Below are 25,776 nucleotides of genomic sequence, written 5' to 3' on the forward strand. Positions count from 1 at the left end.
AATAACATTGTTTGATTTTTAAAGAATTTATTTCCAAATTAGAGTGGAAAATAAGTATTTGGTCACCTACAAACAAGCAAGATTTCTGCCTGTCAAAGAGGTCTAACGTCTTCTAACGAGGTCTAACGAGGCTCCACACGTTACCTGTATTAATGGCGCCTGTTTTAACTCATTATCGGTATAAAATACATCTGTCCACAAACTTAGTCAGTCACACTCCAAACTCCCCCTGCTGAAGAAAGTACACGTCCAGGCCCGTCTGCAGTTCGCTAGAGAGCATTTGGATGATCCAGAAGAGGACTGTGAGAATTTGTTATGGTCAGATGAAACCAAAATACAACTTTTTGGTAGAAATACAGGCGTTTATTGTGTTTGGAGGAGAAAGAATACTGAATTGCATCCGAAGAACACCATACCCACTGTGAAGCATGGGGGTGGAAACATCATGCTTTGGGGCTGTTTTTCTGCAAAGGGACCAGGATGACTGATCTGTGTAAAGGAAAGAATAATTGGGGCCATTTATCGAGAGATTTTGAGTGAAAATCTCCTTCCATCAGCAAGGGCATTGAAGATGAGACATGGCTGGGTATTTCAGCATGACAATGATCCCAAACACACAGCCAGGGCAACAAAGGAGTGGCTTCGTAAGAAGCATTTCCAGGTCCTGGAGTGGCCTAGCCAGTCTCCAGATCTCAACCCCATAGAAAATGTGTGGAGGGAGTTGAAAGTCCGTGTTGCCCATCAACAGCCCCAAAACGTCACTGCTCTAGAGGAGATCTGCATTGAGGAATGGGCCAAAATACCAGCTACAGTGTGTGAAAAGCTTGTGAAGAGTTACAGAAAACGTTTGGTCTCCTTTATTGCCAACAAAGGGTACATAACAAAGTATTGAGATGAACTTTTGGTATTGACCAAATACTTATTTTCCACCATGATTTGCAAATAAATTCTTTAAAAATCAAACTATGTGATTTTCTGTTTTTTTTTTCCACATTCTTTCTCTCACGGTTGAGGGTTACCCATGTTGACAATTACAGGCCTCTTTAATATTTTCAAGTGAGAAAATTTGCACTATTAGTGGTTGACTAAATACTTATTTGCTCCACTGTAACACTTTATTTGACATTGGCATCATAAGACCAAATGAACCACCATGAAGCGTTGAATCAATTGGCTGCAAAGCTTTGTTGCTTCAAGAAGCTTCATTTGGCCATCACTGTTCCCTTGGGGGAGACAGTCAACCTCTGCTGCCACCTGCTGTCAACACTGTTGTTGTCCAACATGCCTCCTAGCATGCATTGCAGCGCTCCAGATATAAATATCAGTCAAAGTTGATGTTATGTGCTAATTATTTATACAGTTACTGTTCCAGTTGTTTCATTAATTGTTATGGTGGTTGGTAGCACTCTGTTTGACAGTGGCGCCATACGACTGTCATTAGACAATCATAACTATGACATGACACTGTCATGAGCATTAATGAATGCTTATAACAAATGTCATTTCGTGTTATCCGGCAAATTATCTCACTTTTGAATGGATCTAAAAGATCCGAGTTGGACATGAATGGAGTTAGTAACATAATTTGCCGGATGACACTTAATGACATCTGTCATAAGCATTCAATACTGCTCATGATAGTGTCAAGTCATAATAATGACAGTTTTATGACAGTCTTATGATGCCGCTGTCAAATAAAGTGTTGCCAAATACCATAATTAGCAATTAATGAAACAACTGGAACAGTAACTGAATAAATAATTAGCACAGAACACAAATTTGGATTGTTATTGACATCTGTAGCGCTGCAATGCATGCTCAGAGGCATGTGTTACCTATTAATCCAAATAAATCAACAAATAAGCCGCACTAGACTGTATGCCGCAGGATTACAAATGAAGGAAAAAGGTAGCGTTTTATCGTCCGAAAATTACGGTAATTAGATGGAGCAACATTTAATGTGTTGCAGCATAAATTTTCGGAGGCGTAAAACAAAGCTAAGATTGCACTTTCAAAAGGGCACTAAATGCGAATACAAAATCAAATGACTGTTTTTTTCCAATTTCAAGTTTATGCAGAATTGCACGTTTATTCCACAAAAGATATCATAACAACAAAAATCACGACCGAAGTACAAAACAAGAGCAGTTGGCTAACTTGCACAGCAAAAGTCCACTAGCTTGAAATCTAAAATGCTTTTTCTTTTTCTTTTTTTTTTTTTTTTTTTACAATGCTCTTAACAAATTGTTCAAAGGCATATTCCCACAAAAAATGCTAAATATACCTCTAAACTGAATTATGAATGCATAAACGTCATATTAGCTCAAACAAAAACTTACAACTTTATGTCAGTCTTAACAGGGAGCAGCTGAATTCAGCCATGTTAGACGAGTTACCGTAATTTTTGGACTATAAGCCGCTACTTTTTCTCCTCATATGAATCATGTGGCTTATAGTCCATTGCGGCTTATTTGTTTATATATTTGGGTTTATGGGTAACTCTTTATTTGACATTTGCGTCATAAAACTGCCATAAAACCACCATAATTATGACATTACACTGTCATGAGCATTAATGAATGCATATAAAAGATATCATTTAGTGTTATTGTGACGGAGCGGTTCCGTCACTGATGGCGTGCGCCCGCACGCACGCAGGCGTACACGCACGCACGCACGCACGCACGCACATACACAATAGGCAGCAGCTGCGCTCACGCACATGGCACTCGTTTGGTATTACTCACGCCGTTATTTGGACAATCGGGACACTTTTCTCTTTCTAATATTCTCTCACAATCGGTAGCGCGATCGGGGGTGCACACTCGTCGCTCTACACATTGTTAAATAAATCCATTCCACCTACAATCAAACAATCCATTCACTCTGATCAGTTATAACTCACCGGCAAGGAGGAAGTGAGGAGAGCCAAACAGGCGTGAAGGTTTTGGGACCCTTAAGTGGGAAAACTTCCTGCGTAATTTGGGAGCAGGTGCGCTTGAGGGGAGGAGCTATTGGTATAAAAAGAGGCATTTTCTACAGGTAGAGGGAAGTGCGAGGTGGGTTTCTCCATGCCAGAGCAGAAAGGTAGTTTTGTCTGAGCTTAAGCCCACTTTTGCTTCTTGAGTTTATATGTTTGGATATTGCTGTGGAAATCCACTCCTATTTTTTTTTGTAAATAGTATTTTCTTCCTTTTTTTTTTTTTGTGATTTTGACTTTTTGCTGTAAATAGTTATATTTTTCTTTTTTGTATATAATCTAATGGTGCACTTTGTTTTTGCTGGGGTTCGAACCAATTAAAAACTCACAACACCTGTATTCTCCTGACTACGCCATCAGTTTTTTTTTTTAGTAGCCGGAAGAACCCCGCGACAGTTATCCGGCAGATTATCTCACTTTTGAATGGATGTAAAAGATCCAAGATGGACATCAATAGAGTTAGTGACATAATTTGCCGGATGACACATAATGACATCTGTCATAAGCATTCAGTACTGCCCATGATAGTGTCATGTCATAATAATGACAATTTTAGGACAGTCGCTGTCAAATAAAGTGTTACCAAATACCATAACTAGCAATTAATGAAACAACTGGAACAGTAACTGAAGAAATAATTAACACAGAACATGAATTTTGATTGTTATTTACATCTGTAGCGCTGCGATGCATGCTTGGAGGCATGTGGGGGGACAACAGTGTAGGCAACAGGTGGAGCGGTGATGGCCAAATGAAGCTTCTTTAAGCAATGAAGCGTTGCAGTCCATCCGTTCAAAGCTTCATCGTAGTTCATTTGGTCTTATGAAAGTCTTACGATGCAAATGTCAGAAAAAGTATTACCGGTTAATATCTTTTGATGAAAATATCCCATAATACATTGAGGACACCTGCGGCTTTCGTTTCAAATTTGGTCGGTGGCGGCTTATAGTCAGGTGCGCCTTATAGTCCGAAAATTACGGTACATCATATTCACTGTTGCCAGTAGAGGGCAGTGTATCCACCCGAATCAATAAAACTAAATGCAGACACTTTCAAAACAAACCATTAAACGAATCCTCGCAGCAGCAAAATTGGATTCGAAGCTTTTATGTAATCGAGTTAATCGATTAATCGTTGCTGCACTAATCCTTTTGACTTGCTCTTAAGTACAATTTGGCACTAGTCGGACTTCCCAGAGAGGTCTGAGTAACACTGAAAATCGCTAAATAATGAATATTATTATAGTAATTGGTTTTGTTTTGCTTTCTATTGCGTTGCTTAAAGGCCATGTTTGGTGCTACTGTGCGCAGTGCCATGATTATACCAACTTGGTGTCTAACTTTTTGTTACTTTGACTATTTATGAATATTTACAAAATTGTTTGTGTTATGCATATCATCTGTACATTGATATTTACACTTTTTATAAGTTCAGTAGATTTCCCTTGTATATAAAGCTGTGCCATTTTTCACCTATAGGGGCTCTGTGATTCCAACTCGGCTATTTCTATCGTAAATATCAGGCAGCCGAGGTCAAATGTGTCAAATTGTACCACCTTAATAAATGTACTTGACATCGACTCAATCAAATCGGCTTGAATGACTTTAGTTGCCCTAATGTGAGGTTTTCGCCAGCCAGAGCGCACATGAGCCTATGCCGAAAGACTCACCACTTCTGTGCATTTGCCAATGTTTATTATTTAAAAAGGCAACAAATAAACCAAATGTTTCAAAATAGCGCTCTGTGGTTTATTATTATAGGTGTATGCAGCAATGTGTGAATATTGTAGCCCGAAGTAACAGCTTGAAAGTAGGGCTGTCAAAATTATCGCGTTAACGGGCGGTAATTAGTTTTTTTAATTAATCACGTTAAAATATTTGACGCAATTAACGCACATGCCCCGCTCAAACAGATTAAAATAACAGTACAGTGTAATGCCCGCTTGTTACTTGTTTTTTGGTGTTTGGCGCCCTCTGCTGGCGCTTGGGTCCAACTGGTTTTATGGGTTAGTACCATGAGTGAGCATGGCGTAATTATTAACATCAACAATGGGGAGCTACTAGTTTATTTTTTGATTGAAAATTTTACAAATTTTAATAAAACGAAAACATTAAGAAGGGTTTTAATTAGGGCTGTCAAACGATTAAAATTTTTAATCGAGTTAATTATAGCTTAAAAATTAATTAATCGTAATTAATCGCAATTCAAACCATCTATAAAATATGCCATATTTTTCTGTAATATTCTGTAAAATAATTTGTTGGAATGAAAGATAAGACACAAGATGGATATATACATTCAACATACGGTACATAAGGACTGTAGTGGGCATTTCACTCTACTGTCATTTAAATCTGTCTATGCTGTCCTCACTCCGAAGCGTCTACTTTTTCCAAAGCTAGACAGCTAGTGAACGACGCCTTAATAATCAGACTTCTTCCTTTTTCATCTGATTTACTAATAAAATGGCCTCAAACCACTGTCCTCTTTAGACCGTAGTGAAACTACAAAAAAAAGTACACAAGCATTGCATTAGCAACAACGTTAGCTTAGCACGCTATACAGGTTCACTAAACATAAACAAAAAGCGTCTCATACAAAAAATGTAACATTTCGCTTACTAACATAATATCTACATTCTTTACAACAACCATACTTACAGACAAATCTTGTCCAAGGATCATATAAGCACAACATTACAACATAGGCGTCAGCCCGAGATGTCGTGCAGCCATATTGAACTGGCAAGAAAGCAATAAACCATGTCACAAAGCGACCACAAGAGTTTGCTGTTAGACAGCACAAAAAACCTTGCTGTAAAACTTACCAAAAGGCAGAATACTGTCTGAGCGGGACATGTGCATTAATTGCGTCAAATATTTTAACGTGATTAATTTAAAAAATTAATTACCGTGCGTTAACGCGATAATTTTGACAGCCCTAGTTTTAATATAAAATTTCTATAACTTGTACTAATATTTATCTTTTAAGAACTACAGGTCTTTCTATCCATGTATCACTTTGAGAATGTTAATAATGTTAATGCCATCTTGTTGATTTATTGTTATAATAAACAAATTTAGTACTTATGTACCGTATGTTGAATGTATAAATCCATCTTGTGTCTTATCTTTCCATTCCAACAATAATTTACAAAAAATATGGCATATTCTATTTATGGTTTGAATAGCGATGAATTACGATTAATTAATTTTTAAGCTGTAATTTACTCGATTAAAAATTTTAATTGTTTGACAGCCCTACTTGAAAGTCATGCCGCCTACTTTGGGCGCATATAACGATAGAATGCTAAAACGGGTCGTGTCAGCTTTAGTAACACTCAGAGTTATTTTTTGACAGTAGGAGTGGAAACCTCTCGGTACCTCACGATACGATATAATTTGCGATACAAAGCTCACGATAACGATGATCTGACGATATAGCGATACAACGATTTTCGATACATTGGTTAGGAATTCGTTCTAGGATATTCTACAAAAAACTAATAAACAGAAAAACAAGCTTCTGCTGTGAATTGGAATGAGTTTATCACTAGTAGACGTCCAATTCGTCTGAAATGGGAGGGATGGCAGCGAATGAACATTCGTTCATTCGCTGCCATCCCTCCCACTTCAAACGGATTGAACGTCTATTGCTGTCAGAGGCAGCCAATGCCAGCAAATGAGTAATTTTGGGCGATTTAAGGTCATTTACCTGTTGATTTTCCGTTACTTCCTGTTGATTTTGGGGTATTTTATGGGTCACTTGCTGTTTATTTTGCGTTACAGAACAGGAAGTGACCTGGGAATCACCCAAATGAAAAGGCAGTGACTCAAACTCAACAGGAAATGACCTGTAAATGCCTCGAAAATCGGACCGAATGACTGTGAATGCTCTGGTTTTGAATGAACGAACGTTCCCAGTCTAAATGGATTGGGCATCGAGCACCGTCAATGGCAGCCTTTTGTTTTTGTTGTTGATGTTTTTTTTAATTGATACCTTTTTTTAAACAATATCTCGATTCTTGGCAGGAGCATATCGATACCCTTTTGGGATACAAAGTATAACGATATATCACCATTTCGATATTTTGTCACACCCCTTTTAATTTTCGTCTTGGTCTTTTGGACGATAATACTTATTAGTAATATTCTGTGTTGTTAATAACGCCGTTATTTTTTTCAGTAGTGAGTGATCTAATTAATTGCTTTTCCCTAGGCGGCTTGGAGCGTCAGCATAGCATTTGCGTTCTCGTTAGCTTTAGCATTTAGCATGGCCAGCGTCATCTTAAACTCTCGGGAAACTTTTTTTGTTTTTACATAGTTTGTGGCGTCAAGGTGAGTACAATTGATTAAAAATAATGTACTGTTTTCTTGCTGAGTGTGCGTTTTCATCACCAGTGTTGTTAATAACGGCGTTAAAGTGAGTACGACAGGAGAAAAAAGGCTTAAATAGCATTATTATGTGAATTAGAATCATACTTTGAGACGATTCGACTATATACAACAATTTGGCAAAGCGCAGATGACGAAAAATTTGTCTTTTAATCTGCCGTTTAGCCATGCCTACCATTATAGGGCTCTAGCGTCCCCAACAGCAGGATGACGTCGGCAGGATCATGGTTTCATCTGATTTACAATTCAGCCCATTGAGGGGGAATTATTCAGAACGAGGAAAATGCGACGAAGAGAGCCGCAAAATGTCATTGTTTCAGTCTCTACTCCCAATATTTTTACAGCATATTCTTTTTATCCAGGTTTTTGTCCCCAATAGCTAAATAAATGGTATGGTCATGACAAATAACAGTCTTGTGCTAAATGGAATATGAAATCATAAAAATGCATTTATTCAGTACGACATGGCAAAATTACTCCTTAATGGTCAAAACTGTTGACTTCACCTTTACTGTCACACCTACCGAACGATATTTTATGCCACGTAGTTAGTCTGGCTTTTGTCATTTCTCTGCCCCAGCTTCGGAGAATGTAAACAAACCAAGAGGCGTGACAGCTAGCCGAAATGCGAACCCGAACCGAGTGATGTTTCAAAGTCTTCGAAGCGAAAAAACACGCATAACTAGCCCGGAACATTTCACACGGCGGCGGGGTTGTCGTTTGTCTTTGCCGATCAGCAACCCGCCCGGTGGCGAGCAAGTTAGAGCTCGTCGTTCCCCTGCTGAGGGCAGAGGGCTCGTTTGCGGGGAAGCAGCTGGACAATGACCGCCAGACAAACCGGCCGACGTCAGAGGATCGCGTTGCTGCCACATGGTCAACATGAATATGGTGTAAAATAATAATGACGGTCTTGTGATGCCGCTGTCAAATAAAGTGTAAACTATTAACCCAAATAAATGAATAAATAAGCCGCAGCATTCCAAAATGAAGGAAAAAAGTAGCAGTCTACAGTCCGAAAATTACAGTAGCTTGTTATCTTAGATACAGTGTCCTCCATAATTATTGGCACCCCTGAAAAAGATGTGTTTTTTAGCTTCTAATATATATATTTTTTTAATTCAAATAATATGGGACCTTTATGGAAAAAAAAGAGAAAAATCCAACCTTCAATACAAGTGCATTCATTCAGTGGGGAAAAAATCCCACATAAAGAAAAAAATATTTGACATCAAATAATGTGCGTCACAATTATTAGCACCCCTGGTGTTAATACTTTGTACAATCCCCTTTTGCCAACAAAACAAGGTCTGGGGACCTAGATGGCCATGGGAGGTGCTTGATTTTGTGTCTGGTGAACCATTTCTGTGTAGATTTGGCCATATGTTTAGGGTCATTGTCTTGCTGAAAGACCCAGTGACGACTCATCTTCAGCTTTCGAGCAGAGGGCAACAGATTTTGATTTAAAATGTCCTGGTATTTCAAAGCATTCATGATGCCATGCACCCTAACAAGGTTCCGAGGGCCTTTGGAAGCGAAACAGCCCCACAGCATCACTGACCCACCACCATACTTCACAGTGGGTATGAGGTGCTTTTCAGCATGCGCATCTTTCGTGGCACGCCAGACCCACTTAGAGTGTTTGTTACCAAAAAGCTCAGTCTTGGTCTCACACAAAAATAAACACGGTCCCAGCTGGGACCGCGGGTATTTTTGTGTGAGACCAAGATATAGCTTCCAAAGGCCCTGGGAACCTTGTTAGGGTGCATGGCATCATGAATGCTTTGAAATACCAGGACATTTTAAATCAAAATCTGTTGCCCTCTGCCCGAAAGCTGAAGATGAGTCGTCACTGGGTCTTTCAGCAAGACAATGACCCTAAACATATGGCCAAATCTACACAGAAATGGTTCACCAGACACAAAATCAAGCACCACCCATGGCCATCTAGGTCCCCAGACCTTGTTTTGTTGGCAAAAGGGGATTGTACAAAGTATTAACACCAGGGGTGCTAATAATTGTGATGCACATTATTTGATGTCAAATAATTTTTTCTTTATGTGGGATTTTTTCCCCACTGAATGAATGCACTTGTATTGAAGGTTGGCTTTTTCTCTTTTTTTCCATTAAGGTCCCATATTATTTGTTTTTTTTTTTAATTAGAAGTTAAAAAACACATCTTTTTCAGGGGTGCCAATAATTATGGAGGGCACTGTATATCGGTTTTGAATTTGAAAAAAAAAATTGCTTTTTTATCTAATTCCGAAGGGTTCGGTGAATCCACATGTGAAACTTGTGGGGTTCGGTACCTTTAGCAAGGTTAAGAATCACCGTTCTCAAGGTTCCAAATACTAAGTGTTGGTTAAAGCATACATTTTGACAGCATGCATGGTGATGTACTGAGTCCTGTGGAGTTTGGACATGAGCTCTGGTTACAGATAAACAAGCCAATTGAAGGAAAGTGAAGACTTTGACCTTGGACGGCTAAAAACCACGTTGGTCATTACACTTCTGCACCACTGCTACTTCTACCTCACTAATCCCCCCAAAAGGAGATACAGGTAAGACTATGCCTTTTTTTAAAAAACTTTTTACAATCCAAATGTACTACACAGGTGATTTGTGTTACGGTCAATTCTTATCGTGCGTCACATGGTGAGGAGAGTGCAGATGATTCATTAGTGAAGCATGGGAAAGCCGCTGCAACGAACTACGCTGACAACATGCCGTCACTAATGCATTATCGCTACATCAACTATTTCTGGCAAGATGGTAGAGTTCACTCAGGGTGCAAGCAAAGCTAAAAAAATAATACAGTACATTGTGCTCTTACTGGCCTGAATGGAGTTCTCGGCATTGTCGTGGCCTTGTGTTGATCTTGGTCAATTGTTAAACTTTTGCCCCATCTGATGCTAATGGTAACCACGTCAAATCAACATTTCTAGATGTCCCTATTGGCCTGCTTCAGGAGTCAATATTTGGGCCTACTCTTATTTTCTATGTATATTAATGACTTGCCAAATTCATGTTTAAATGCTGAACTTCAAATGTACACTGAAGATGCTGTCATCTTCACTAGTGCAAAAAAATATTCAAGACGCTTCCTCTGCTCTGACATTAGCGATGCTTCCTATAAATCAGGGGTGTCCGAACTTTTTGCAAATGGGTGGTAAAAATGTGGGGGGCCGACCTTGGATGACATCCTTTACGTAGAACAATATATTTAAGCAAATTTTAGCAAGCCATTCTGTGTGTCATATTTGCTTAATTTTTGTAATTAATAATTTGAACAATCTCGCAACTAGCCTTTGTGGTGTTTTCTTTCGACTCTCGGGTTCTTGTGAAATACTGCTGCTGTGAAATTAAACTAACTTCAAGTTGTTTCAATTCCTCGCTGCGTATCTTCCAGGTAATCTTGTCAATTATTTGAGTCTTTTTCTTAACACCATGTATTGTACTCAACGCAGAGAAGATATACCATTTGCAGCAACAACTGTGACTCATGGTTGCTCAAATTCGCATCATGCATTTGGGTATTTAAGAACATTTAAGTCGCTACAGTATCATTTAGTGAAAGCACAACAAAAATAATATTCCTATTTCTCAAAAATAAAATAATGTTCACCAAAAGAAAAGCGCTCAATGCAAAGAGATCTGGCATTCCCAATCAAAATAGCAATGCAAAATAATACTCTATTCAAACATTAAGTTTAGCTCAACAAATACACTAGATGGCAATATTTAGTCACAATATACAAACTATCAAATTTACTATACCTTGTACTCACATTTATCTTTTAAGAATTACATGTCTTTCTATCCGTGGATCCCTTTCACAGAAAGAATGTTAATGTTAATGCTGTCTTGTGGATTTATTGTTATAATAAACAAATACAGTACTTACACTTGTGAAGAACATAATGTCATGGCTCTCCTGAGTTTCCAGTTATTTCTACAACTCTGATTTTTCTCCGATAGAGTGATTGGAACGGATACATCTATGTCACAAAAAACATTCAAGAAGTTTGGTTCTTTTATGACTTTATTATGGGTTAACAGAAAAAGTGATCAAATCTGCTGGGTCAAAAATATACATACATGGATCTGAAAAAGCGAATCATTGACTTGAACAAGTCAGGAAAGTCACTTGGAGCCATTTCAAAGCAGCTGCAGGTCCCAAGAGCAACAGTGCAAACAATTGTTTGTAAGTATAAAGTGCATGGCACTGTTTTGTCACTGCCACGATCAGGAAGAAAACGCAAGCTATCACCTGCTGCTGAGAGAAAATTGGTCAGGAGGGTGAAGATTCAACTGAGAATCATCAAAAAGCAGATCTGCCAAGAATTAGAAGCTGCTGGAACACAGGTGTCAGTGTCCACAGTCAAGCGTGTTTTGCATCCCCATGGACTGAGAGGCTGCCGTGCAAGAAGGAAGCCCTTGCTCCAAAGGCGGCACCTTAAGGCTCGACTGAAGTTTGCTGCTGATCACATGGACAAAGATAAGACCTTCTGGAGGAAAGTTCTGTGGTCAGACGAAACAAAAATCGAGCTGTTTGGCCACAATGCCCAGCAATATGTTTGGATGAGAAAAGGTGAGGCCTTTTACCCCAAGTACGCCATGCCTACCGTCAAGCACGGTGGTGGTAGTATTATGCTGTGGGGCTGTTTTGCTGCCAATGGAACTGGTGCTTTACAGAGAGTAAATGGGATAATGAAGAAGGAGGATTACCTTCAAATTCTTCAAGATAACCTAACGTCATCAGCCCGAAGATTGGGTCTTGGGCGCAGTTGGGTGTTCCAACAGGACAATGACCCCAAACACACATCAAAAGTGGTAATGGAATGGCTAAATCAGGCTAGAATTAAGGTTTTCGAATGGCCTTCCCAAAGTCCCATTGAGAACTTGTGGACAATGCTGAAGAAACAAGTCCATGTCAGAAAGCCATCAAATTTAACTGAAATGCACCAATTCTGTCAAGAGGAGTGGTCAAAGATTCAACCAGAAGCTTGTGGATGGCTACCAAAAGCGCCTAATTGAAGTGAAAATGGCCAAGGGACATGTTACCAAATATTAGCGCTGCTGTATGTATATTTTTGACCCAGCAGATTTGATCACTTTTTTCTCTTCACCCATAATAAAGTCATAAAAGAACCAAATTTCATGAATGTTTTTTGTGACAAAGAAGTATCTGTTCCAATCACTCTATCAGAGAAAAATCAGAGTTGTAGAAATAACTGGAAACTCGAGAGAGCCATGACATTATGTTCTTCACAAGTGTATGTAAACTTTCGACCACAACTGTATGTACAGTATGTTGAATGTATATATCCGTCTTATCTTTCCATTTCAACAATAATTTACAGAAAAATATGGCATATTTTAGAGATGGTTTGAATTGCGATTAATTACGATTAATTCATTTTTAAGATGTGATTAACTCGATTAAAAATTTTAATCGTTCGACAGCCGTAAAATAAACTATTAGGACATAGTAACAGGCTCAATTTATGTGTCACACAGTTGGAAAATGAGCACCTTCACGACTCTCGCGACAGGCCAGAAGATGCCCATGGTTGGGCTGGGTACATGGAAGAGTGCACCGGGACAGGTAAAGGCAATTATGTACTTGATAATCAAACGTTCTGCCTTCACAGACGCAAACATACTTAATGTTGTGGCTGATTTCAGGTTAAACAGGCAGTTCTGGCAGCTTTGGACTGTGGTTATCGACACATCGATTGTGCGGCGGCATATGGGAATGAACAGGAAGTGGGAGAAGCTCTGGCTCTCAGGGTCGGTCCGGGCAAGGTGATGTTGTCTGGTTTAATGTTGTTTGTACATAGCCCAATATCAGTGAGTGACTTCAATAATAATGCATTGTTTTCTGTTGCACTTTGGATTGCATTATATTATTTACTCACTTCTCACTAGATGGAGAAAAGCTACAATTGCCAAAGATGCCCTGGGCAGATTTACAGAAGCGAGGCAGCTAATTTGTTCCCGGATTGTTAAACTGAAACGATTGAAGATCTCAAGCATTTGTTCGTTTACCTACAGGCTTTGTGTCGTGACCAAGTGTTTGTTACGTCCAAACTTTGGAACACCAAACATGACCCATCAGATGTTGAGGAAGCATGCAGGACCACCTTGGCCCACCTGGGTCTCTCCTACGTGGACCTCTATCTAATGCATTGGCCCATGGCCTTTCAGTGAGTGAGTCCGTGGCGGATTTCCTGCCTGTGCGGGGCTCACGTTTGGTGTTCTTCACGTCTTCAGGCCGGGGAAAGAATTGATGCCTCGTCGGGAAGACGGAAGCGTGTGTTACTCTGACACGCACTACACGGACACTTGGGTCGCCATGGAAGGCCTCGTAGACCAAGGCCTGGTCAAGGCCATCGGTTTGTCGAACTTCAACGCCAGGCAGATGGATGACATTATCAGAGTGGCCAGACACAAGCCTGTGGTAAACCAGGTAAGCCGCAACTATCTTGGTATGCATGATTCCTTAAATGATTTTTTATAGGGTTGTTCCGATCATGTTTTTTTTGCTCCCGATCGTTTTAGTTTGAGTATCTGCCGATCCCGATATTTCCCGATCCGATTGCTTTTTTTTTTTTTTTTGGCTCCCAATTCAGTTCCAATCATTCCCGATAATTTTTCCCAATCATATACATTTTGGCAATGCATTAAGAAAAAAATGAATAAACTCGGACGAATATATACATTCAACATACAGTACATAAGTACTGTATTTGTTTATTATGACAATAAATCCTCAAGATGGCATTTACATTATTAACATTCTTTCTGTGAGAGGGATCCACGGATAGAAAGACTTTTGACTTTGTATATTGTGACTAAATATTGCCATCTAGTGTATTTGTTGAGCTTTCAGTAAATGATACTGTAGCCATGCGCAAAGGCATGATGGGAAGTGGAACCATGGCTGTGCGTAGTGCTACCAATTGATATGTTTTCTCTGCGTTGGGAAAGAACATAAGGTGTTAAGAAAAAGATCATTTGCGACCTTGCTTCCCTACATTGCTTCCCATGATATTTCTAATTGTAGGGAGAGGAATTGTAAGGCTTTAGCCAATTAAAAAAAGGCTCCAAAGGCTGCCTAAATTCACTCTACTCATTATACGCTGCCTTTTATCGCTCTATATAGGAAAACGGCTCCATTTCAGATTGAGCGCGACAATGCGTGAGTGGGTCGCGCAGCGCATGCGTTAAATATTTTAATGTGATACATTTTTTAAAAAATTAATTACCGCCGTTATCAGGATAAATTTGATAGCCCTACTTTAAGCCAAAACTAAAAACTCTGGATGAGTGTAAGACATTTTGTCTGTAACCTTAAATACAATCAGAAAACGATTTAATTAAAAAATATATATATATTAAAAAAAGGCATGGCCGATATTTTTTTACCGATTCTGATACTTTGAAAATGACGTGATCGGACATCTCTAATTTTTTAAAAAGGTGTTTGAGCAGTGAAACTCAACTCTGAAACATGAACTCCTGTGTCTCACTGTCACTGCAGGTAGAACGTCATCCATATTTGGCCCAAGTAGATCTGCTGGCTCACTGTCGGTGAGTTTTAAAGTTGGATTTCCCTTTTTGTTTTCCGATCAAAGTGACACCTTTCATCATCGACTGTTGAAAACAAAGCAGTCGGTTGCCAACAGGCTAACACTCACAAGGGATTCACACGATTACTGGGTTCTAGATCACAGAGCTTATTTTTGTACACTCTACCCCTCCCAATAACTTGGCTTATAGACTTCCCCACCCCCCTCCCCTTCTTTCCCTAGTCAACAGGCCCCCACATGGTGTCAACCCGAAATACATCTAGCTGACGATAGCACCAGCATATTAATAGTTAGTGTAGGAGTTCAATGTATTTCTTGTTGACTCTGTTTTTGTTTGTGTTTCTTTTCTTCTGTTCCCCCACAACCCCTTCCTGTTCGCTGCTTTGTCATAATAGATGAGATATGTTGAATGACCACAATGGGAGTATGTCATACTCTGAATGTGAAACATTAAGACTGTTCAGATCAACCGGACACTTAGACTTCCATTCAAATAGCTGAACAGGACAGGTTTATTTAAAAAAAAAAAAAAGAGCAGTCAACAGTTCTGTTTTTGGCAGCCCTTTTAATTTTCGTTTTTTTCTTAGTCTTTTGAACGATAATACTTATTATTCTGAGTCACATACAGTGGTATGAAAAAGTATTTGAACCTTTTGGAATGTCTCACATTTCTGCATAAAATCCCCATCGAATGCGATCTATCTTTGTCAAAATCACACAGATGTAAAAACAGTGTCTGCTTTAACTAAAATCATACAAACATTTATAGGTTTTCACTAGGGCTGTCAAAATTATCGCGTTAACGGGCGTTAATTAATTTTTTAAATTAATCACGTTAAAATATTTGACGCAATTAACGCAGACGTCCCGCTCAGACAGTACAGTGAAACGCTCACTTGTGTTTTATGGAGTTTTGTTGCCCTCTGCTGGCGCTTGGGTGCGACTGATTTTATAGGCTTCAGCACCCATTATTGTGCAAGTAATTATTGACATCAACAATGGCGGGCTACTAGTTTATTTTTTGATTGAAAATTTTACAAATTTTATTAAAACGAAAACATTAAGAGGGGTTTTAAAATAAAATTTCTATAACTTGTAGTTCTTAAAAAAAAATGTTAGTACAAGTCCCTCTATCCATGGATCACTTTAACAGAATGTTAATAAATGTTAATGCCATCTTGTTGATTTATTGTTATAATAAACAAATACAGTCCTTATGTACCGTATGTTGAATGTATATATCCATCTTGTGGCTTATCTTTCGATTCCAACAATAATTTACAGAAAAATATGGCATATTTTATAGATGGTTTGAATTGCGATTAATTGCGATTAATTAATTTTTAAGCTGTTATTAACTCGATTAAAAATTTTAATCGTTTGACAGCCCGAGTTTTCACATTTTAATGAGGATAGTATGGAAACAATGACAGAAGGGGGAAAAATAAGTAAGTGAACCCTCTACCTCAGGAGACTTAAAGCGCAATTGAAACTAATTTTTACCAAACAATTTAAGTCAGGTGTGTGCCCAATCACTAATGAGTGGTTTAAAGTTGCCCTGCCCACTATAAAACACACACCTTGTAAGAATTGTCTTGATGTGAAGCATTGTCTGATGTGCATCATGGCTTGGTCAAAAGAGCACTCTGAAGACCTGCAATCAAGGATCGTTGATGTTTATAAAACTAGGAAAGGATACAAAACCATCTCCAAAAGTCTGGATGTTCATTAATCGACAGTTAGTGAAGTTGTCTACAAATGGAGAGAGTTCGGCACTCTTTCTTCTCTCCCAAGGAGTGGCCATCCACCAAAGATGACGCCAAGAGTTCAGTGCAGAATACTCAGAGAGGTAAAAGAGAACCCTAGCGTGTCTTCTAAATACTTACAGAAATCAGTGGCACAGTCCAATATCTCTGTGCACACATCAACTACATGTAAAACGATGGCGAAGAATGGTGTTCGTGGAAGGACTGCACGGAGGAAACCACTGCTGTCTAAAAAAAAACCAAAAAACATTGCTGTTCGTTTAATGTTCGCAAAAAGGCCGTTTGACACTCCACAGAAGTTTTGACAAAATGTTTTGTGGACTGATGAAACCAAAGTTGAATTGTTTGGGAGTAACACACAACGTCATGTGTGGAGGAAAACTGGAACAGCTCACCAACATCAACACCTCATCCCCACCGTGAAGCATGGTGGAGGGAGTATCAAGATTTGGGGGTGTTTTGCTCCCTCAGGGCCTGGACGACTTGCAATCACTAATGGAAGAATGAATTCAGAAGTTTATCAGCAATGTTTTGCAGGAACACCTGAGGCCGTCTATCAGACAGTTGAAGCTAGAAAAGAGGATGGATGCTGCAACTAGACAATGATCCAAAACACAGAAGTAAATCAACTTCAGAATGGTTTCAGAAGAACAAAATACACGTTCTGGAGTGGCCAAGTCAAAGTCCTGACTTGAACCCCATTGAGATGCTGTGGCATGACCTAAAGACAGCGATTCATGCCAGCCATCACTGGAATCTGACAGCATTTTTGTAGAGAAAAATGGGCCAAGATTAGTCCTGATCGATGTGCCAGACTTATCAGCAGCTAAAGAAAGCGTGGGTGGGGGGGGCCACAAAATATTAAATGTGATTTGACATTTGACATGACATTTGTTACAAGCATTCATTAATGCTCATGACAGTGTCATGTCATAGTTATGATTGTCTAATTACGGTCTTATGGCGCCACTGTCAAATAGTGTTACCAACCACAATAACTAGCAATTAATGAAACAACTGGAAGAGTAACTGTAAATAAATAAATAAAATAAATAAATAATTAGCACATTACATGAATTTTGATTGATATTTATATCTGGAGCGCTGCAATGCATGCTAGGAGGCATGTTGGACAACAACAGTGTTGACAGCGGATGACAGCAGAGGTATACCGTCTCCCCCAAGGGAACAGTGATGGCCAAATGAAGCTTCTTGAAGCAACAAAGCTTTGCAGCCAATTGATTCAAAACTTTATGGTGGTTCATTTGGTCTCATGATGCCAATGTCAAATAAAGTGTTACAGTGGGGCAAATAAGTACTTAGTCTCTCCCACTTGAAAATATAAAGAGGCCTGTAATTGTCAACATGGGTAACCCTCAACCATGAGAGACAGAATGTGGGGAAAAACCCAGAAAATCACATTGTTTGATTTTAAAAAAAAATTATTTGCAAATCATGGTGGAAAATAAGTATTTTGGTCTATACCAAAAGTTCATCTCAATACTTTGTTATGTACCCTTTGTTGGCAATAACAGAGGCCAAACGTTTCCTGTAACTCTTCACAAGCTTTTCACACACTGTTGCTGGTATTTTGGCCCAATCCTCCATGCAGATCTCCTCAAGAGCAGTGATGTTTTGGGGCTGTCGTTGGGCAACACGGACTTTCAACTCCCTCCACAGATTTTCTATTTCTATTTTCTATGTATGTGATTTTCTGTTGTTGTTTTTTTTTGTCCCGCATTCTGTCTCTCATGGTTGAGGTTTAACCATGTTGACAATTACAGGCCTCTCTAATATTTTCAAGTGGGAGAACTTGCACAATTAGTGGTTGACTAAATACTTATTTGCCCACTGTACTTATTTTTCCCCCTTTTGTCATTTTTTGCATACTATCCTCATTGAAATATGAAAACCTATAAATGTTTGGGTGGTTTTAGTTAAAACATACTGTTTTTTCATCTGTGTGATTTTGACAAAGATCAGATCACATTTTATGGTGATTTTATGCAGAAATGTGACAAATTCCAAAAGGTACAGATACTTTTTCAGACCACTGTATGTGTTCCCGCCCGCTCCCGTTGACTATTATTCCCATCCCAATCACAGAATTCATAAAATTTTGACTCCCATCCCGCGGGATTTCCCAAAAATAATTCATGCTCGAGTACACACTGGCCATTTTCATTCTGATTTGTCCAGGAATAACGGAGTAGTACCCATTTTAATTAGTGTTCACACAATTGTCATGAAGAGATGGTTATCACTATGCAGTCCAAATCCAAAGTTTGTACCAAGCTTCAAACTGGTTTATTTTGGTGAAATCAAGATGTCTAGAATAGGCCTCTATGGGAAAATGCTCAGAACGGAGCCAGCCTCGAGTAGCGATCTCCGGTACTTGTACTGCAGACTTTTACAACTCACCCATGGCTTCATTTTTACACATGGAATTCGTCCATTGGACAAGTTGGGTGATCATGTGTGATTTTGCAATAGGGCCGAGAACCAAAAGTGGTATTTGCCATGTGGCAAAATGGATTTTGACATGTCATTTTTTGGGTATATGGCAAACTGCATTTTGGTTTGTGGCATTTTTTGGGGGTATATGGCAGTTTTGCAGGCCATGCACATCCATGCCATTGACGGCTATGCATGTCCAAATTTTCCATTCATTTTAATTAGCAGAAAAACGTGTGGTTGGGGTTTTTGGCCATCCACTTACAGCGCATTGACATTCAACTGACACCCAAGTCAGGCTATGCCATTGACTGCTATGCACATCCAAATTTTCCATTCATATTAAATGGCAGAAAAACATGTGTGCCAGCAATTTTTGACCATAGACTGACATTAGAGTGCATTGACATTCAACTGACACTTAAGTCAGGCTAGGCCATTGATGGCTGTGCACGTCCAAATTTCCGTGTCAATCTTGGGTATGCAGTCACTATGCTTGTGGTTGGACCACCAGGTTATTTCAGGAGCCTCGTCAACAATTACAGGAACGTCTTAATTTTATTGCTCCTTTTGTTTGTATATCATTGTGTTGTATGTTGAAAAATTAAAAACTTTGTACATCTCAATTTGGACGTGCATAGCTGTCAATGGCATCGCCTTACTTAGGTGCTAGTTGAATGTCAATGCACTCTAATGTAAAGTGTATGGTCAAAAATCACAGCCACACGTTTTTCTGCCATTTAAAATGGAAAATTTGGACGGGCATAGCCGGAAATGGCATCCCCTTACTTGGGTGACAGTTCAATGTCCATGCGCTCTAATGTAAAGTGTATGGTCAAAAATCACAGCCACACGTTTTTCTGCCATTTAAAATGAAAAATTTGGACGTGCATAGCCGTCAATGGCTTTGCCTTACTTAGGTGCTAGTTGAATGTCAATGCACTCTAATGTAAAGTGTATGGTCAAAAATGACAGCCAAATATATTTTTCTGCCACTTAAAATGAATGGAAAATTTGGACGTGCATAACAGTCAATGGCATCGCCTTACTTGGGTGACAGTTGAATGTCCATGCGCTCTAATGTAAAGTGTATGGTTAAAAATCACAGCCGCACGTTTTTCTGCCATTTAAAATGGAAAATTTGGACGGGCATAGCCGTAAATGGCGTAGCCTGACTTGGGTGTTCGTGGAATGTCAATGCGCTGTAATGGTAAGTGGTTGGCCAAAAACCACAACCACACGTTTTTCTGCTAATTAAAATGAATGGAAAATTTGGATATGCATAACCGTCAAGTGCATGGACGTGCATGACCTGCAAAACTGCCATATACCCCCAAAAAATGCCACAAATCAAAATGCATTTTGCCATATACCCAAAAAAATGACATGTCAAAATCCATTTTGCCACATGGCAAATACCACTTTTGGTTCCCGCTGTCTCACTGATTTTGTGCCTCAGGTCAGCAGGGGTTTGCCTGACAGCTTACAGTCCTCTAGGGAGCGGGGATCGACCGTGGGCCTCCGGTGAGGAACCCCGATTGCTGCAGGATCCTCAGCTGGGAGAAATAGCGCAAAGATACAGCAAGACCCCTGCCCAGATCATACTTAGGTTAGAGACAATCACATTTAAACCACTCGCTAAATTGAATAACATCCAATTCTGTACTGTAGCATAGCACATCGGCATGCCATAGACTTCAAAACTGTATTGACCTGACACTTGCGTCACACCCTACCATAGGGGCTGAGCTTCATTTAGTAATAGTCATTCGAAGACAGCACACGCCCATGTCCAAGCCGGATTTAAGGTTGGATTTTTAAAGAAGTACGAAAGCTGTACCGCATAAAAACAGGAACGATTGACTCAGGAGTGATTTGTTCGAGGATTCAAGGTAATTATTATATTTTTCGAACCATGCATGCATTTTAAGACGTCGTGAAAAAAATTAATAGGAGAAATCAGCCGCTACTGGATGCATTGGCGTCATAGTTCGCCATATTTAAGTGAAATAAACGCTAACTTAGGGTGACCAAACGTCCTCTTTTGCCCGGACATGTCCTCTTATTATGTGCTCTCCGGAGGGTCTGGCCGGGTTTCATAAATTCATGAAAATGTCCGGATTTTATGATTTTTCACGGGGCCAATTTGAAGAGTGTCCCTCCAGCCACTAGGAGGCAGCGCCTGCCTGCGTTGACATGGCTCAGACTAGTAGGGGCGGGAGAAGGAGTAGATCTTGTTTTTTGTTGGCAGTTTACACTTTGTTAGATAGTGAATTACCACCATCTAACGACGGTTGACAGTTTGGCAAGAAAATTTTACAAATTTTATTAAAAGAAAACATGAAGAGGGGTTTTAATATAAAATTTCTATAACTTGTACTAACATTTATCTTTTAAGAACTACAAGTCTTTCTATCCATGGATCGCTTTAAGAGAATGTTGATAATGGTAATGCCATCTTGTTGATTTATTGTTATAATAAATACAGTACTTATGTACTGTATGTTGAACATATATATCCGTCTTGTGTCTTATCTTTCCATTCCAACAATAATTTACAGAAAAATATGGCATATTTTATTAATGGTTTGAATAGCGATTAATTACGATTAATTGATTTTTAAGCTGTAATTAACTCGATTAAAATTTTTAATCGTTTGACAGCCCTAATAATAACATAATTAAATAGATAATAACCAAATAACCCTCTCTGGGTTCTTCACAGAAAAAAGCCAGGAAAAAAAACTATTGAGAAAAAAAAAATGTTCAGGGGGCCAGACCAAATGTGGGGGTGGGCCTTATCTGGCCCGTGGGCCGTAGTTTGGGGACCCCTGATATAAGGGAACAACTTTGAATTTTTTAATGCAGCTGTTCATGGAGACTCACATATGGCCAAGGTAGATGCCCGTTTTGGGTTTAGGTCGGTAGCAGCTTTGGTTTTGAAAATATTTGAACATGAAGTTTTTGAAAATAGGCCCCCTACGAATCGGCCCCGTTTTCCGTGTCATGTCAACAGGTTATGAAGTCTATGGGCATGTGTACGCATGACAAAATGCAGTCAATTATCTGCAGGTGGCACATTCAAAACGGCGTCGTGTGCATCCCCAAAAGTGTGACGCCTTCCAGGATCCATCAGAACTACAACATTTTTGACTTTCAACTGTCAGAGGTTGACGTAAAGCGCATTGACGCTTTAAATCTTGGCCATCGCTTTGTCGCCCCGACAGTGGAGGTGATAGCACGTGTTTACTCGGAATGAAGAACTTTGTTCTAAATAACTAAGTGTAACCAATTTGTTTTTCAACAGAGGGATGGCAAGAGATTTTGGAGAGATGCAGAGCACCCTTATTTCCCATTCAATGACCCCTACTGAGTCAGGAAAGTAGGTTTTAACCATGATTTTTTTTCGTGTGTCTCACACGTTTAAAATAATAAAAAAATTTCTTTCACTGAATTTAATAATCGTTCAAAAGTAGATGTAAAAAATGTTTCCTATATTTATATGGGTATATCTTTTGATCCAATGCAATACAGTTGAACCATTTTTCCGTGCCATTGACAGCGAAAGATGTCCTTTTAACTTAGAATAGCCGGCAGTTTGTCATTCAGAATTGGACATCAGTCACCATTAAAGATGTCCCGATCAATCGGCGGGTCGGATCACTTCATTTTCAAAGTATCGGAATCAGCAAAAAAATATCGGACATGCCTTTTTTTAATACATATATATTTTTTAATTAAATAGTTTTCTAATTGTATTTAACGTTACAGACAAAATGTCTTACACTCATCCAGAGTCTTTAGTTTTGGCTTAAAGTAGGGCTATCAAATTAATCGCGTTAACGCCGGTAATTAATTTTTTAAAAAACAATTAATGCATGCGCTGTACGACCCACTCACGCATTGTCACGGTCAATCTATACTGGCGCCGAGTTACCTATATATAGAGCTAAAAGGCAGCGTACAATGAGTAGAGAGAATTTTGGCAGCCTTTGGAGCAGTTTTTTAATTGGCTAAAGCCTTACAATCCTCTCAAGAAAGGTAGTAGTTGATCTTTTTCGTAACACCCTAACGCAGAGAAGATATCTCAATTGGTGCCACTACGCACAGTCATGGTTGCACTTCCCATCATGCATTTGGGCAGAACAGTTAAATGGGTACAGTATCATTTACTGAAGGCTCAACAAATACACTAGATGGCAATATTTAGTCACAATATACAAGGTCACATTTATCCTTTAAGAATTACGAGTCTTTCTATCCGTGGATCCCTCTCACAGAAAGAATGTTAATGTAAATGCCATCTTGATGATTTATTGTCATAATAAACAAATACAGTACTTATGTACTGTATGTTGAATGTATATATTCGTCCGAGTTTTATTCATTTTTTTCTCAATGCATTGCCAAAATGTATATGATCCGGAAAAATTATCGGGAATGATTGGAATTGAATCGGGAGCAGAAAAAAGCAATTGGATCGGGAAATATCGGGATCGGCAGATACTCAAACTAAAACGATCGGGAGCAAAAAAACATGATCGGAACAACCCTAGTCACCATCATTGGGGTAATCGTCAATTCATTTTTTTTTTGTCCTTTCGGAAATTTATCACCATGATAGTCCTGGAGGATGTTGATCTTCTTTGCCTTGAGGAACTTTTAAGTAGAGACTGAAGTATGCGATGGAGCACCATCCTGCTGCAGAATTTGTCCCTTTTCATGGTTAAGAATGTAAGAGGCAGCTAAGATTTGTTGATATTTCAGACTATTTATGTTGCCTTCCACCCTGCAGATCTCTCGCACACCCCCATACTGGATGTAATCCCCGACCATGATTTTGCACCACCAAACTTCACAGTTTTATGAGTGAATCTCGGATCCATGTGGGCTCCAGTAGGTCTCCTGCAATATTTGCAATATTTGTGGTGTAATTCAATGGAAGATTCATCTGAAAAAAATCCCCCTTTTGCCACTTTTCCAGCGTGCATCTTTTTGACAGGCTTTGGGCTTTGGCAAATGCCACAAGTTTTTTTGATTGTCTGCAGGGTGGGAGGCAACATAAATAGTCTGAAATATCAACAAATCTTAGCTGCCTCTTACATTCCTAACTAGAGATCGATCAGGTCCGATCACGTCATTTTCAAAGTATCAGAATCGGCAAAAAAATATCGGCCAGGCCTTTTTTTAATATATATACAGTGGGGAGAACAAGTACTTGATTATTTGATATCAATTTCATGTATCAAATACTTGTTCTCCCCACTGTATATGTTTTAATTAAATCGTTTCCTAATTGTATTTAACGTTACAGACATAATATGTTACACTCATCCAGAGTCTTTAGTTTAGGCTTAAGGTAGGGTTATCAAATTTATCCCGATAACGGCGGTAATTTTTTTTTTTTTTAAATGTATCATGTTAAAATATTTAACGCAATTAATGTATGCGCTGCACAACCCACCCACGCATTGTCGCGCTCAATCTGTAATGGCGCCGTTTTACCTATATAGAGAGATAAAAGGCAGCGTAAAATGAGTAGAGTGAATTTTGGCAGCCTCTGGAGCCTTTTTTTATTTGGCTAAAGCCTTCATCTTTCTCCCTACGATTAGAAATATCATGCGAAGCAATGTGGGGAGGCAAGGTAGCAATTGATCTTTTTCTTAACACCTTATGTTATTTCCCAACGCAGAGAAGATATATCAATTGGTAGCACTACGCACAGTCATGGTTCCACTTCCCATCATGCATTTGGACATGGCTACAGTATCATGTACTGAAAGCTCGACAAATACACTAGATGGCAATATTTAGTCACAATATACAAAGTCACACGTCTTTCTATCCATGGATCCCTCTCACAGAAAATGTTAATAATGTAAATGCCGTCTTCAGGATTTATTGTCATAACAAACAAATACAGTACTTATGTACTGTATGTTGAATGGATATATTCGTCCGAGTTTTATTCATTTTTTTCTTACTGCATTGCCAAAATGTCTATGATCAGGAAAAATTATCGGGAATGATTGGAATTGAATCAGGAGCAAAAAAAAGCAATCGGATCGGGAAATATCAGGATCGGCAGATACTCAAAACTAAAACGACCGGGATCGGATCGGGAGCAAAAAAAAACATGATCGGAAAAACCTTATTCCTAACCATAAAAAGGGACAAATTCTGCAGCTGGATGGCGCTCCATCGCATACTTCAATCTCTACCTCAAAGTTCCTCAAGGCAAAGAAGATCAAGATCTTCCAGGACTGGCCAGCACAGTCACCAGACATGAAAAGGATGAAATAGGAAGCATGGAAGACAAAACCCAAGAATGTTGATGAACTCTGGGAGGCATGCAAGACTGCTTTCTTTGATATTCCTGATGACTTCTTCAATAAATTCTATGAATCCTTGCCAAACCGCATGGATTCAGTCCTTCAAGCCCATGGAAGTCATACAAAATATTACATTTGGATCTCATAGCACCACCACTTAATTCGCTTATGTTATGCAACATATTTTTGTATTTGAAGTATATTTTTTTGTTCAATTTTCACACTACTTTCTGTCGGCGACAAAACTTTTGTCTTGCC

General features: G+C 39.1%; 1 protein-coding gene across 1 annotated transcript; it reads left to right on the forward strand.

The window, feature by feature from the left end:
- The first annotated feature begins 9,655 nt into the window (after positions 1-9,655).
- Positions 9,656-24,226, forward strand: akr1a1a (aldo-keto reductase family 1, member A1a (aldehyde reductase)). The gene is made up of 9 exons (XM_057830833.1): positions 9,656-9,932; positions 12,892-12,979; positions 13,060-13,179; positions 13,429-13,580; positions 13,648-13,843; positions 14,918-14,967; positions 20,646-20,795; positions 22,259-22,418; positions 22,494-24,226. Exons 2-9 carry the CDS (start codon positions 12,899-12,901, stop codon positions 22,557-22,559), a joined length of 975 nt encoding a protein of 324 aa, XP_057686816.1. The 5' UTR covers positions 9,656-9,932; positions 12,892-12,898; the 3' UTR covers positions 22,560-24,226.
- The last annotated feature ends 1,550 nt before the right edge of the window (positions 24,227-25,776 follow it).

The sequence above is a fragment of the Corythoichthys intestinalis genome, chromosome 3, assembly GCF_030265065.1.
Source record: "Corythoichthys intestinalis isolate RoL2023-P3 chromosome 3, ASM3026506v1, whole genome shotgun sequence".
In the NCBI taxonomy this organism is placed as follows: domain Eukaryota; kingdom Metazoa; phylum Chordata; class Actinopteri; order Syngnathiformes; family Syngnathidae; genus Corythoichthys; species Corythoichthys intestinalis.